The sequence below is a fragment of the Suncus etruscus genome, chromosome 11 (assembly GCF_024139225.1).
Source record: "Suncus etruscus isolate mSunEtr1 chromosome 11, mSunEtr1.pri.cur, whole genome shotgun sequence".
Classification (NCBI taxonomy): Eukaryota; Metazoa; Chordata; class Mammalia; order Eulipotyphla; family Soricidae; genus Suncus; species Suncus etruscus.
In genome coordinates this window covers 73,453,082-73,467,831 of record NC_064858.1, presented here as the reverse complement: position 1 = coordinate 73,467,831, position 14,750 = coordinate 73,453,082, and the positions used below count along the sequence as shown (strand labels likewise).

At 43.0% G+C, this 14,750-nt stretch overlaps 2 protein-coding genes across 2 annotated transcripts in view; both read left to right on the top strand.

The window, feature by feature from the left end:
* Positions 1 to 14,750, top strand: part of BCL2L13 (BCL2 like 13) — a 1,170,396-nt gene that overhangs the window by 476,582 nt on the left and 679,064 nt on the right. The window lies entirely within an intron of this gene.
* On the top strand, positions 1,200 to 4,301 carry TUBA8 (tubulin alpha 8). Its single transcript, XM_049783588.1, has 3 exons — positions 1,200 to 1,422; positions 1,561 to 1,709; positions 3,327 to 4,301. The coding sequence occupies exons 1-3, from the start codon at positions 1,302 to 1,304 to the stop codon at positions 4,299 to 4,301; spliced, it is 1,245 nt and encodes a 414-aa protein (XP_049639545.1). The 5' UTR covers positions 1,200 to 1,301.

The following is a 14,750-nucleotide window of genomic DNA, read 5'->3' as shown; positions in this document are numbered from 1 at the left end:
TGCTGAGGATTAAACCTGGGTTAGCTGTGTGTGAGGCAAATGCCCTAATAGCTACAGACCCCTCTTTTTGAACACATTTTATGGAATTTGGGATTTGTAGAGAGCAGTTTGTCATCCAAAAGTGCTAGTATTCTGACCTTGAATATTTAATATGGCCACATAGTCTAGATCTGATATCTAGTGTTAGTTAGTAGTTATTAATATATCTTTGGTTTTCAAATACATTTTTTTTTTTTTAGTTTTTGGGCCACACCCGTTTGACGCTCAGGGTTTACTCCTGGCTATGCGCTCAGAAATCGCTCCTGGCTTGGGGGGGAGGGACCATATGGGACACCAGGGGATCAAACTGCGGTCCTACACTAGCACTTGCAAGGCAGACACCTTACTTCTAGTGCCACCTTCCTGGCCCCTCAAATACATTTTTATAATAATTTTTATTGTGATCAAAGTGAATTATAAGTCTTTCACAGTAATATTTAAGGTACACAGTGACAAAGAATTAGGGCCATTTCCACCACAGGTGTTGTCCTCCTTCCACTCCATGGTTCCAGCATGCATCCCATACCTCCCCACTTTGTCCTTTGGACTGCTAGTGTAAGAGGTCTCCTTTGTGTATAGCTTGCTATGGATTGGGTATCATTTCTGGTGTCAAGTTGACTTTGAGTTTGGTGCTTAAGTTTTTGTTTTTGGGTCAAACCCGGTGACACTCAGGAGTTACTCCTGGCTATACGCTCAGAAATCGCTCCTGGCTTGAAGGGATCATATAGGACACCGAGGGATTGAACTGCTGTCATCCTAGGCTAGTGCTTGCAAGGCAGATGCCTTACTTCTAGCGCCACCGCTCTGGCCCCTCCAAATATATTTTTTAATTAGTCTTCAACCAAGGCTTTATTTTTTGGTCACACTTGGAGACAATCAGGGCTCAGACTTGGCCTATTCCTGGCTTTGTGCTAAGGAACTATTCCTGGAGGGCTCTGGGAATCACATGGGATGCCCGGGATCGAACCCTGCTTAGCCTCTTGCAAGGCAAACAGCCTCCCCACTGTGCTATTGCTCTGGCCACCCAACCAAGTCTTTTACTTGTGAGATAGTCCCAGGCTACAGAAAGGTGGAAGTTAGTCATTATGCGTGAATCATTTCTAAGTGTCCTACCTAACGCTACTCTAGTCTGACATTTGTCCCCTTGTTTCTTCCCCCAGCGTGAGTGCATCTCCATCCACGTTGGCCAGGCTGGTGTCCAGATCGGCAATGCCTGCTGGGAGCTCTACTGCCTGGAACACGGCATCCAGCCTGATGGCCAGATGCTCAGTGACAAGACCATGGGGGGAGGAAATGACTCCTTCAACACCTTCTTCCGTGAAACGGGCACTGGCAAATATGTGCCCAGGACTGTATTTGTAGACTTGGAACCCACAGTCATTGGTGAGTGGCCTCAGTGAGTAGCCCACGGTGGGTGGCTGGTGGACAGGAGTGTGTCACAGGGACTCAGAGGGCATCTGTCCTTGAGCAGGATGGTATAGATCATTGCTGATGGAGGAGTGCTTGATTTTCCTTTTCCAGATGAAATTCGCACTGGCACCTACCGCCAGCTCTTCCATCCTGAGCAGCTCATCACGGGCAAGGAAGATGCCGCCAATAACTATGCCCGTGGGCACTACACTATTGGCAAGGAGATCATTGACCCTGTCTTGGACCAAATTCGTAAACTAGTGAGTAAATACTTTATTGTTTAAAATAAATTCTTTAATTGAATCACAGTTTAAAGTTGTTCGTGATTTTAGTCATACAATGACTACCCTCACCAGGGCGCATTTCTTACCGCCAATGTCCCCAGTTTCCTTCCTACCCTCCCTTGCATTCTCCCCTGCCTGCCTCTGTGGCAGACATTTCCCTAATACTCACACTCACATACATGCACACTGTGGTTTGCAGTATTGCTACTAAGGGGTATCATGCATATCACTTAATCTCTGTTCAGCACCCAGTTCTTGTCCTAGTGATCATTTCCAACTATCATTGTCATAGTGGTCCCTTCTCTTTCCTAACTATAGTCCCCTGCTCTTTGTGGCAAGCTTCCTATCATGGACTGGTCCTCCTGGCCCTCAACTATTGTCTCTGGATATTATTATCATACCATCCCTTTTTATATCCCACAAATGAGTGATCATTCTATGCCCATCCCTCTCCCTCTGACAGATTGCACTTAGCATAAGACTCCATATCCATCATGTATAAGCAACTTTTATGGCTTCCTTTCCTAACAGTCGCATAGTATTCCATTATGTAGATGTACACATTTCTTTATCTACTCATCAGTTCTTGGGCCACGTGGGTATCCAGATTCAGGCTATTGTGAATACTGCTGTGATGTACATAGAAGTATAGAGGGTTTTTTCTGTATTGTAAAACACTACAAATATTTTAAAATGAGGAGAGAGTTGGGTTGTGTTTTTGTTTCTTGGGGGGAAATTTTTGGGGAATCACACTTATGGGCTGACTCTGCACTCAGTAATTAACTCCTGGAGATGCTCAGGAGACCAGAAAAGGATTCTTTCTTTTTCTTTCTTGCTTTCTTGCTTTCTTGCTTTCTTGCTTTCTTGCTTTCTTGCTTTCTTGCTTTCTTTCTTTCTTTCTTTCTTTCTTTCTTTCTTTCTTTCTTTCTTTCTTTCTTTCTTTCTTTCTTTCTTTCTTTCTTTCTTTCTTTCTTTCTTTCTTTCTTTCTTTCTTTCTTTCTTTCTTTCTTTCTTTCTTTCTTTCTTTCTTTCTTTCTTTCTTTCTTTCTTTCTTTCTTTCTTTCTTTCTTTCTCTCTTTCTCTCTCTTTCTCTCTCTTTCTCTTTCTCTCTCTCTTTCTCTCTCTCTCTTTCTCTCTCTCTTTCTCTCTTTCTCTTTCTCTTTCTCTTTCTCTCTTTCTCTTTCTTTCTTTTTTTTAGAAAAGGATATTTCATTTCAGCTTTATAACCTGGATAAGTTGATGTGTGCTCAATTTGTACTCACTGGTTGCACTATTTGTAGGGGCCAGAGTGGTAGCACAGCAGTAAGGCATTTGCCTTGCATGTGGACAACATAGGACGAACCCCTGTTCGAATCCCAGCATCCCATACGGTCCCCTCAGCCTGCCAGGAGCGACTTCTGAGCACAGAGCCAGGAGTAACTCCTGATCTCTGCTGGCTGTGACCCCAAAACAAAAACAAACCAAAACAAATTACTATTTGTAAAGTGTTCTATAGGGCCTAGGTTTTTTTTAAAACATGGGTCAGTGAAATGGATCCTGCTACTTCATTGCTACTTTCCCAGCTTTCACAGAGTTAATACTTTTGTTTTCTAGGCTGACCAGTGCACAGGTCTTCAGGGCTTCTTGGTGTTCCGCAGCTTTGGTGGGGGAACCGGTTCTGGGTTCACCTCCCTACTGATGGAATGTCTCTCTGTCGATTATGGCAAGATGTCCAAGCTCGAGTTCTCCGTATACCCGTCCCCCAAGGTTTCCACTGCTGTAGTTGAGCCCTACAACTCCATCCTCACCACCCATGCCACTCTGGAGCACTCTGATTGTGCCTTCATGGTGGACAATGAGGCCATCTTTGACATATGTTGTAGAAACCTTGATATCGAGCGCCCGACCTACAAACACCTGAACCGCCTTATTAGCCAGGTTGTGTCCTCCATCACCGCTTCTCTCCGATTTGATGGCGCCCTGAATGTTGACCTGACAGAATTCCAGACCAACCTGGTGCCCTACCCCCGCATTCATTTCCCTCTGGCCACATATGCCCCTGTCATCTCTGCTGAGAAAGCCTACCACGAACAGTTTTCTGTTCCAGAGATCACCAATGCATGCTTTGAGCCAGCCAACCAGATGGTGAAATGCAACCCTCGCCATGGTAAATACATGGCTTGTTGCCTGTTATACCGTGGTGAGGTGGTCCCCAAAGATGTCAATGCTGCCATTGCCACCATCAAGACCAAGCGCAGCATCCAGTTTGTGGACTGGTGTCCCACTGGCTTCAAGGTTGGTATTAATTACCAGCCTCCCACTGTGGTTCCTGGTGGGAACCTGGCCAAGGTCCAGCGAGCTGTGTGCATGCTGAGCAACACCACAGCCATTGCTGAGGCCTGGGCTCGCTTGGATCATAAGTTTGATTTGATGTATGCCAAGCGTGCCTTTGTTCACTGGTATGTGGGTGAGGGCATGGAGGAGGGAGAATTCTTTGAGGCCCGTGAGGACATGGCTGCCCTTGAGAAGGATTATGAAGAGGTTGGAGCAGATAGTGCTAATGGGGAGGATGAGGATGAAGAATATTAATTTGTCTTCCAATTTTACACTCCTGTTTTGAATTATCTTTTGCTGTCCACTGATACTTAACTGTTACTAAAAGTGTGGTTTTAATTGCTCTAAGTGTCAGGTTGGTTTATTCTATATTCTAATAAATGCTTCTTGGGGATAGAGGAGACTGGAATCTAGTTCTCAAGTGGACCTTCTAATATTACCATATTCAACAAGTTCCCAACTGATCTGCTACAACATGATGGTCTTTTGAGGCTAAATAGCAGACAGTATAAAGGTGAAACTGACATTTCAAATCAAGCCAGGCTTCTAGAGCTGTTGCTATTATTTAATCAAAGTTAGTGGTTAGCTTTATTTTTTCTTTTTAAATTTTTTTCTTTTTAAATAGCATCTTTATTTAAGCACCATGATAACAAACATGATTGTAGTTGGGTTGTAGTCATAAAAAGAACACCCTGTAACCATGGTGTTTAAATACAAAATGATAAATTAAAAACATATGAAAGAGTACCTTTTCTTCTGGGCTCAGCAGCATCACTTCTGATTGAAGAGGTCAAGTTGACATTGGATTATGTAGTTTGCTGATTGAACATGCATGCAAGGTTCTCAGCTAATCTTAGTCTTTTCATAAGACCCTGGTTCTCTTAGGATAAATGCTCTAAAACCCAGGAACAAAGTGGAAGCATCTCAGGCTATAAGCAAATGTGATGTTGCACTTGCAGGTAAAAAATGCTTCCTCAAAGCAGCAGCAGGAAGAGATGGGGAAAGGGAGTCACAAATGGGAAATGATGGAAACACCACCAGAATCAAGTTTAGCCAACTGAGTTTAACATGTCTCCTCCACCTACTAGTCTGGCATTCTGAGGGATAACCAGCCATGCACAACTCACTTCTGCATGACAGCCAGCATTTCCTAGTCCTTATCCAGTGCTCCATTCTATCTGAAGTACTAGTCACCAGCTCTCCAGCCACCCATACGGTTTATGTTCTCACCCCAGCTTAACCCCTTTTATTTGTTTTCTCTTAAGAACACTGTTTCTGAGGAGTCCTAGAACCATTGAAACTAGGGAATGTTTCCCCACTCATCATTCAGCCTTCCTTATTCCTACTTTAAATACTCTCATGACATACATACACTGGATCAAGTATGAGAAAGCACACACACATGCATATGCACACACTATTATTCAACCAGTGCTTGTTTTGGGGTCACACTGGGCAGTGCTCAGGCGTTACTTTTGGCTCTGCATGCAGAAATCGCTCTTGGCAGGCTCAGGGGACCATATGGGATGCTAAGGATCAAGCCTGGGTCTGTTTTGGGTCATCTGCATGCAAGGCAAAAGCTGTGCTATTACTCAGGTCTTGAATTCAGCAAGTCTTGGAGCAGTCTGATATGAAGGTCATTGAGGAGAAGCTGTTCTCCCCCACACTCACTATATCTTCAAGCCACCACACAGAGAGGCCAGCACATTCCTAGAGTGTCACACACCTGGGGCCATCGCACTGCAGTAAGACAGGTGTCTCCTGGCCACAGCCACCAGGCAGAGCTGGCAGAATCACACCAGGCAGGTGGACTCTAGCAGTTCAGCACCAGCGAGTCTGGGAGAGCTGGCAGCCACGGAAGGGAAAGGAAAGGAGTGAGGGGCAACATGCTGTGTGAGGGTTTCCACTTGGGAGAAAGTCCCCAGGTCAGCATCTCCTCTGCCTCCTGGCCAGTTTCTTCTGTCTAAGTCTCTGGCTCTGACCACCTGTCTAGGTACTGGAAGTTCTTTCCTGCCTGCCACTCCCCTTTATTCTGCAGTCTGAGAACCATCCTCAAGAAGAATCTTTCTGAAACAGAATCTAAAAGAGGCTATTTTTTAATTTTTTAATTATAAGAACAATGATGGAAAGAAAGAGGACAAGGTAAAGTTACAGTGAAGGACAATCACCCATAAACAGTTCTCAGAAGAAATCCCCTTGCTGATGCCTAAATTTTGAACTTACAGTCAAAGAACATTAAGAAAAATAAAACAGAATCCATGTACAATTACTTTGTCCACAAGTCCCCAGATTGTAGAACATTATAACATTTCTTAGCAGTACACAGAGAAATCTAAAGCCATGAAATTTATGTGACTCCTTAAATATTGAAGGCATAGTATTTTTTTACATTTTCATGCACATGCATATTAGTTTAAGTTAACATCAAAAGTTTAAGTGGGTTCTTTTTAAGGTTTAGAGTCAAAGGAGCACAGTAAAAACGGTGTTAGAGTGGCAAATATTGTTTGCATAGGCCCACCAAAATATGGGGGACATGGAAAGGAAAAGCCTTGGCCTAAATACAAGGAGACCCTACCCCTGAAGTTTCCTGGCATAAGACAACTCTAGGCTCCAGGCAAACTAGTTTGTTCAATCCAAGTCATTGTCTGTAGTGCCAATACAGTTTTATTTTTCACACAGTCTCTATTGTTGGCATCAGGTTTTGGTATTAAAGATCCTGAAATCTGCATATCCTACATTAAAGTCAGCCTGGTGTGGAGCATCCTCTAGTTTCACCTCACAATTAAAGGGCAATGCAGAAAGCCCTGTCCAGTAAGCAGGTCGTTGTTGTTAAGTCTTCTCAGTGTTAAGGGAAGTCTCTTTTGAGTAGGTCAATGTCAGAACAGCGGTAGGGTCTTCCCTGGTAGAGGATTGTTTCCAGGTGATGTTATAGACAAACTTGGATGTTTCGTGAATGGCTTTCCTAGATCAGGGGTGAATGAAGAATGCCCTTTCTTCTGAGGCCTGTGCCAGGTCATTATGTCAATGTTCAGGGCGTAAGGTCCCATTGCACTACAAGATTTGTGTGTTCCCATCTCTATTAGATAAGAACTAATTTGTATGTATAGCATTTTCCCTTTTTAATGTGCCTATGCAAACAAGAAATAAAGCCACGTGGCGTTATCGGTGATATGAGGGCATAAGAACACGTCCAACAATACCCGTGACTTGGTTCAAACATAAGCATTAAACTGAGGGACTCTTTCACCAAATTCCCTACTGAACAGTTCACAAAGAGAAGAAAAGATAAAAAATGAAGAAAATCGTCACTGTATAAGAAAATATTCAGCAAGAGCTATAGCTGTCAAAGAAAACACACATAAAATGTTGAAAAAGACATACGTATCCATTTTATGCCTTTTGAAATAGTTGGGGGGGTGGGGGTGTTAACTCCAGTATATGTGGAGTAATGATGGTAGGGGGTGAGAGAGTTAAAGAGAAAAATAAGCTTTTGTAGGGGTGTGCGAAAGGGCAGAGTACAAAATGGACATTCTGCATACAAAAAAAATACATAATTCAAGGATAGGGAGTACTATTAATGTATATTGTGTGCGCAGGGGCAATAGCCCCCACGCAGTTTTGAACATATAGACTGGTAAGAAATTACCAATGACTGCTTTAGTGCAACCAAGCAGCTCTCAGCACCCACAAGTTAAGCCTAGGGGAACCTTCAAGCTCCTCCAAGGGACCCACCTCGCTGGCTTGCCCAGGCATGTGGCCCAGGGGAAGCCCTGGAGATCTGGAGCAAGGCGGTGGAGGGGTGCTGGGGTCACCCAAGTCCAGCACCACCCCCCAGGCCTGGTTAAGAAGGCATTTGGCATGGCGGAGGCCTGCCGAACCCCATGCTGGCAGACTCCCAGCTCCCTGAAGGAAAGAGGTCTCAAGAGTTGGGAGGCTGTAAGTTCAAAATCCCCACCCAACCCTCCCTAAGGAGCCGGGTGGGGAATGGGGAAAAGCCTAGGGCAGGGGTCTCAAACTCAATTTACCTGGGGGCCGCAGGAGGCAAAGTCGGGGTGAGGCAGGACCGCATAAGGGATTTTGCTTACCGAATATTCGCAATAAAAATTGTATTAGTAAGAAAAAAATAGCAAAAAATCGTATTAAACATTTGCATACCCCAAATGAAACTGCTCAGGGTATGCGAATGTTTAATGCGATTTTTTCTTACTAATGCGATTTTTATTGCGATTATTTGGTAAGTGAATAATCGCGAATACTGCAATATTTGAAGGCTGGCCGCGGGCCACAAAATGTTGTATGGAGGGCCATAAATGGCCTGTGGGCCGCGTGTTTGAGACCCCTGGTCTAGGGGAACCTTCAAACTCCTCCAAGGGACCCACCTTTCCTGGCTTGCCCAGGCATGTGGCCCAGGGGAAGCCCTGGAGATCTGGAGCAAGGCGGTATAGGGGTGCTGGGGTCACCCAAGTCCCGCACCTCCTCCCTAGGCCTTGTTAAGTAGGCCTTTGGCATGGCGGAGGCCTGAGGCTATTTTTTAATTTTTTTTTTTTTTTTTTTTTTTTTTTTTTTGGTTTTTGGGCCACACCCAGCGTTGCTCAGGGGTTACTCCTGGCTGTCTGCTCAGAAATAGCTCCTGGCAGGCACGGGGGACCATATGGGACACCGGGATTTGAACCAACCACCTTTGGTCCTGGATCGGCTGCTTGCAAGGCAAACGCCACTGTGCTATCTCTCCGGGCCCTATTTTTTAATTTTTATTTTGATCATATTGGCTTACATATCTTTCACAGTAGTATTTTAGGTACATATTATAGAAGAGGCTTTTATTTATTTTTTACACTTTCAAATTATATATTCTTTTGTTTTTGTTTTTTTTTGTTTTTTTTGGCCACACCCATTTGATGCTCAGTGGTTACTCCTGGCTAAGCACTCAGAAATTGCCCCTGGCTTGGGGGGACCATATGGGACGCCGGGGGATCAAACCGTGGTCCTTCCTTGGCTAGCGCTTGCAAGGCAGACACCTTACCTCTGGCACCACCTCTCTGGCCCCCAAGTTTTATATTCTTAACCCCTATAATAGTGCTTTATAATTTTTTTTAAATTTTATTATTCTTATAATTACTTTAAGCACTGTGGATACAAAATTGTTTATGATTGAGTTTCATAGAATGTACACCACCCTTCATCAGTGCATATTTTCCGCCACCAACATCCCCTGTTCCCCCCACCCCATCCCACTCTACCCACCACCACTGCCCCTGGGGCAGGTATTTTACTTCTAGAAGAAACTTTTTTGGGGGCCACGCACCTTGGGGCTCTAGGATTACTCCTGGCTTTGCGTTCACACTCCTGGCAGTGGTGCCTGGGATAGAAACTGGGTCTGCAGTGTGCAAGGCAAACGCCCTACCAGCTGTGCTATCACTCTAGAAGAGGTTTTTAAATATTTGCCTGACTGCCCAAAACTTTCATCTTTTTTTTTTTTTTTTTTTTTTTTTTAGTTTTTGGGTCACACCCGGCGTTGCTCAGGGGTTACTCCTGGCTGTCTGCTCAGAAATAGCTCCTGGCAGGCACGGGGGACCCTATGGGACACCGGGATTCGAACCAACCACCTTTGGTCCTGGATCGGCTGCTTGCAAGGCAAACGCCGCTGTGCCATCTCTCTGGGCCCTCATCTTCTTCTTAAGAAAAGAAGCAGGAGTCTGAGATGTGGCTTATCACAAGAGCACATGTCTTGTATGTTCAATTCCCCAAATCACACAGCACACAAAAGACTTTTTAAAATTTAAAAAAAATTTAAGAAGACCACACTCAGCAGTGCTAAGGACTTAATCCTGGCTCTGTTCTCAGGAATTATTCTTGGTGAATTTTGGGGACCATATAGGTGCCAGAGATTAAACCTAGGTCAGACATGTTCAAAGCAAGTGCCTATTCACTGTACTATCACCCCCACCACTATACTTCTTTTGGGAGTGTTGGGTCACACCCAGCAATGTTCAGAGATTACTCTTGGTTCTGAGCTCAGGAATTACTCCTGGAGGTACTCAGAGGACCACCTGGGATGCTGGGAATTGAATCGAGGTCAGCCACTTGCAAGACAAATGCCCTATCGCTCTGGTCCTGTGGCCCCTAAATTTGTAAACATTTATCTTATTTTATTTTTATTTGGGGGTGAGAAGTAGTCATACAGTGGTACCAGGGCATACTCCTATCTCTGCTTAGGTTTGTTCCTGGGGACCATGTGGTACTGGGGATTGAACCTTGGTAGGTGCATGCAAGGCAAGTGCTCTATATGTTATACTATTTCTCCAGAACCCAAAATTTTTTTTTGGTTTCTGGGTCACCCTGGTGATGCTCAGGGGCTACTCTTGGTTCTGCATTCATAAATTACTCCTAACAGGCCTTGGAGAACCATATGAAATGCCAGGGATAGAACCCAGAATAGAACACCCTACCTGCTGTGCTATCACTTCAGCCACCCCCAATTTTTTAAATTATTTATTTAAAGCACCATAGTTACAAACATGCTCGTAATTGGGTTTCAGCCATAAAATACGCACCCCTTTCACCAGTGCAACTTTTTCACCACCATTGTCCCCCCATTTTCTACCTCCCCCTACCCCCTGTCTGTCTTCAAGACAGAAATTGTATTTCTCTCTCTATCATTGTCATGGTAGCTGTTAATGTAGTTCTTTCTCTAACTGCACTTACCACTCTTTGTGATAAGCTTGTTTTCATGGGCTGGTCCTTCCATCTGGTCCTCATCTTTATTGTGTCTGGGTGTTATTATTATACAGTCTTTTATTTTTCTTAAATATCACATATGAGCGAGACTATTTGGTGCTTATCTCTCTTCCTCTGACTTATTTCATGCAACGTAATATTCTCCATATCCATCCATGTATATGCAATTTCATGACTTCCTTTTTTCTTACAGCTGCATTGTATAGATGCACCACACTTTCTTTAGCCACTCATCTATTGTTGAGCATCTGGGTTGTTCCCAGATTCTAGATATTGTAAATAGTACTGCTATGAACATAGGAGTGTAGAGGGCATTATTGTATTGTGTTTTTGTGGTCAGAGGGTATATCTTTAAGAGTCATATTGCTGGATCATATGAGAGCCCAATGTCTAGTTTCTTTTTTTTTTAAGGAATATCCATATTGTTTTCCAAAAAGGCTGGACAAGATGGCATTCTTTTTTTTTTTTTTTTTTGTGGTTTTTGGGTCACACCCGGCAGTGCTCAGGGGTTATTCCTGGCTCCATGCTCAGAAATTGCTCCTGGCAGGCACGGGGGACCATATGGGACGCCAGGATTCAAACTGATGACCTCCTGCATGAAAAGCAAACGCCTTACCTCCCTGCTATCTCTCCGGCCCCCAAGATGGCATTCTTACCAGCACAACTCTTCCCACATCCACACCAGCAGTTGTTGTTCTTGTTCTTTGTAATATGTGCCAGTCTCTCATTGTTGTTTTGATTTGCATCTCCCAGATGATTAGTGATGTGAATCATTTTTTCAGGTGCCTTTTGGCCATCTGTATTTCTTCTCTGAGAAAATGTCTTCTCATTTCTTCTCCTCATTTTTTCTCCCCATTTTTTGATGAGGTTAGATGTTTTTTTTCTTGTTAAGTTCTGTCAGTAATCTTAGATTTTAGCCCCTTATCTGATGGGTGTTGTGTGAATAGTTTTTCACATTCTGTGGGTGACCTTTTTACCTTAGTCACTGTTTCCTTTGAAGGGTAGAAGCTTCTCAATTTATAATCCCATTTGTTTATCCCTGCTTCCTCTTGTTTGGAAAGTGGTGTTTCCTCTTTGAAGATGCCTCTAGTTTTAATGTCATGGAGTGTTTTGCCCACATTTTCTTCTTTTTTTAATTTATTTTTTTTTCTGGGGTTACATCTCGTGGTGCTCAGGGGTTACTCCTGTCTCTGAGCTCAGAAATCACTCTTGGCAGGCTCACAGGACCATATGGAATGCCAGAAATCAAACCCAGGTCTGTTCCAGACTAGCAGCATGCAAGGCAAACACCCTACCACTGTTCTATCACTCCATACCCAAAGAAGTCACTCCTGGCAGGCTTGAGAGACCATAAGAGATGCCAGGGATTGAACCCATGTCTGTCCCAGGTCATCTGCATGCAAGGCAAACACCCTACCAATGTGCTATCACTCCAGCCCCATGTTTTCTTCTATATACTGTATAGTTTCAGATCTGATATCAAGGTCTTTAATCCATTTTAATTTGACCTTTTGTGCATGGTGTTAGATAGAGGTTCGAGTTTGCTTTTTTTCGTATGTGCTGACCAGTTGTCCCAATACCACTTATTGAAGAAGCTTTTCTTGCTCCATTTTGTGTATCTTGTTCCTTTATTAATTGATTGTATGCCTGAGGAACATTCTCTGAATATTCAAGTCTGTTCCATTGGTCTGAGGGTCTGTCTTTATTCCAATACCATGCTGTTTTAATGACTATTGCTTTGTAGTATAATTTAAAGTTGGGGAAAGTGATGCCACCCATCTTCTTTTTCCTAAGGGTTGCTTTAGATATTATTGGGTGTTTATTGTTCCAGATAAATTTCAGGAATGTTTGATCCACTTCTTTGAAGGATGTCATTAAATCTGCACAATGCTTTGGAGGGAGTATTGCCATTTTAACAATGTAGTTCTCCTAATCCATGAGCAGGGTATATGTCTCCATTTCCTTGCATCCTCTTTTAATTTTTGAAGCTATGTTTTATAATTTTCCTTGTATAGATCCTTCACTTTTTTAGTTAAGTTGACTCCAAGGTATTTGGATTTCTGTGGTGTTATTGTGAATGGGATTGTTTTTTAATGTCTATTTCTTCTCTATCATTATTTTTGTATAAGAAAGCATTGACTTTTGTGTATTAATTTTGTAGCCTGCACCTTTGTTGTTTCTATGTTTTTCTTTTGGTGAAGATTTTTTTGGAGGATTTTCTCAGTATAGTATTATGTCATGTGCAAACAGTGAGAGGTTGATTTCTTTCTTTCCTATCTAGATGCCCTTGATATTTTTTTCTTGTCTAATTGTTATTGCAAGTACTTCAAATACTATATTGAATAGGAGTTCCTCCCAAAAATTCTAATTAAAAAAAAAAAAGACAGATGCGGGCCCGGAGAGATAGCACAGCAGCATTTGCCTTGCAAGCAGCCGATCCAGGACCAAAGGTGGTTGGTTCGAATCCCGGTGTCCCATATGGTCCCCCGTGCCTGCCAGGAGCTATTTCTGAGCAGACAGCCAGGAGTAACCCCTGAGCACCGCCGGGTGTGCCCCCCACAAAAAAAAGACAGATGGGACCAGAACAATAGCACAGTGGGAGGATGTTTGCCTTGCATGCAGCTGACCCAGGCTTTATCCCTGGCATCCCATATGGTCCCTTGAGCCTGCCAAGAATAATTTCTGAGCCAGTAGTAACTCCTGAGCACCACCGTGTATGGCCCAAAAACAACAACAAAAAAGTCTTTTTTAAAAATTTATTTTATTTTTTTTATTTTTTTATTTTTTTTTTATTATTATAATTATGACAACAAAGATGTAAAGAAAGAGGACAGGGTAAAGTTACAGTGGAAGCCCAATCACCCATAAACAGAATTCTCGGTAGTCCCATCGATGATATCCCAGCCTTGAACTTTCAGCCAAAGAACATTAAGAAAAACAAAACTGAACCCATGTACAATACAATTACTTTGTCCCTCAAATCCCCAGTTGTAGTACATACTATTTCTTAGCAGCACACAATATAATCCAAAGACATTAGACTTATGTAACTCCTTAAACACCGAGGGCAAAGTACATTTCTCTAGTTCCATGCACATGCTTACTAGTTTAAGTTAGCCTCAAAAGTTTTAGTGGGTTGTTTTTCTTTTTCTTTTTTTTTTTTTTGCATTCACACAAAAGCATGTGCATCATGTTGAAGGTTTTTTTTTTTTTGTTTTTGTTTTTTTTTTTTTTTGCATTCACACAAAAGCATGTGCATCATGTTGAAGTTTTTTTTTTTTTTTTTGGTTGTTTTTCTTAAGGATTGGAGTCAAGGGAACATAGTAAAAAATGGTATTAAAGTGGCATTTGTTTGCATAGGCCCACCAAAACATAAGGGATATTGAAAGGCAAATTATGGTCTAAATACAAGGAGACCCTACCCCTGAAGTTTCCTGGCACAGGACTGACTCTAGGCTCCAGGCACACTAGTTTGTCCAATTCAAGTCATCCTCTGTAGTGGCAATACACCTCCATTCCTCACTTAGTCTCTGTTGTTGTTGGTATCATGCTTCTGTATTAAAGATCCTGGAGTCTGCATATCCCATATTGTAGTCAGGATGGCGCGGAGCATCCTCTCATTTCACCTCACACTTATGGGGCAATAGAGAGAACCATGTCCTGTAGAGCAGGTCATTGTTGTTGTCAAGTCTTCTCAGTGTAAACGGGAAGTCTCTTTTTAGGAGGTCGATGTCAGACCCTTGGTAGAGTCTTTCCTGGTAGAGGACTGCTTCCAGCTGTTGCTATAAAAGACCTTGGATGTTTCGTAGATAGCTTGCCTGGTTCCGGCGTGAATGGAGGATGCCCATTCTTCTGAGGCCTGTGCCAGGTCATTATATCAATGTTCAGGGTGTAAGGTACATTGTACTGAGATTTATTAGATAAGAACTTATCTGTATGTATGGTGTTTTCCCATTTTAATGTGTC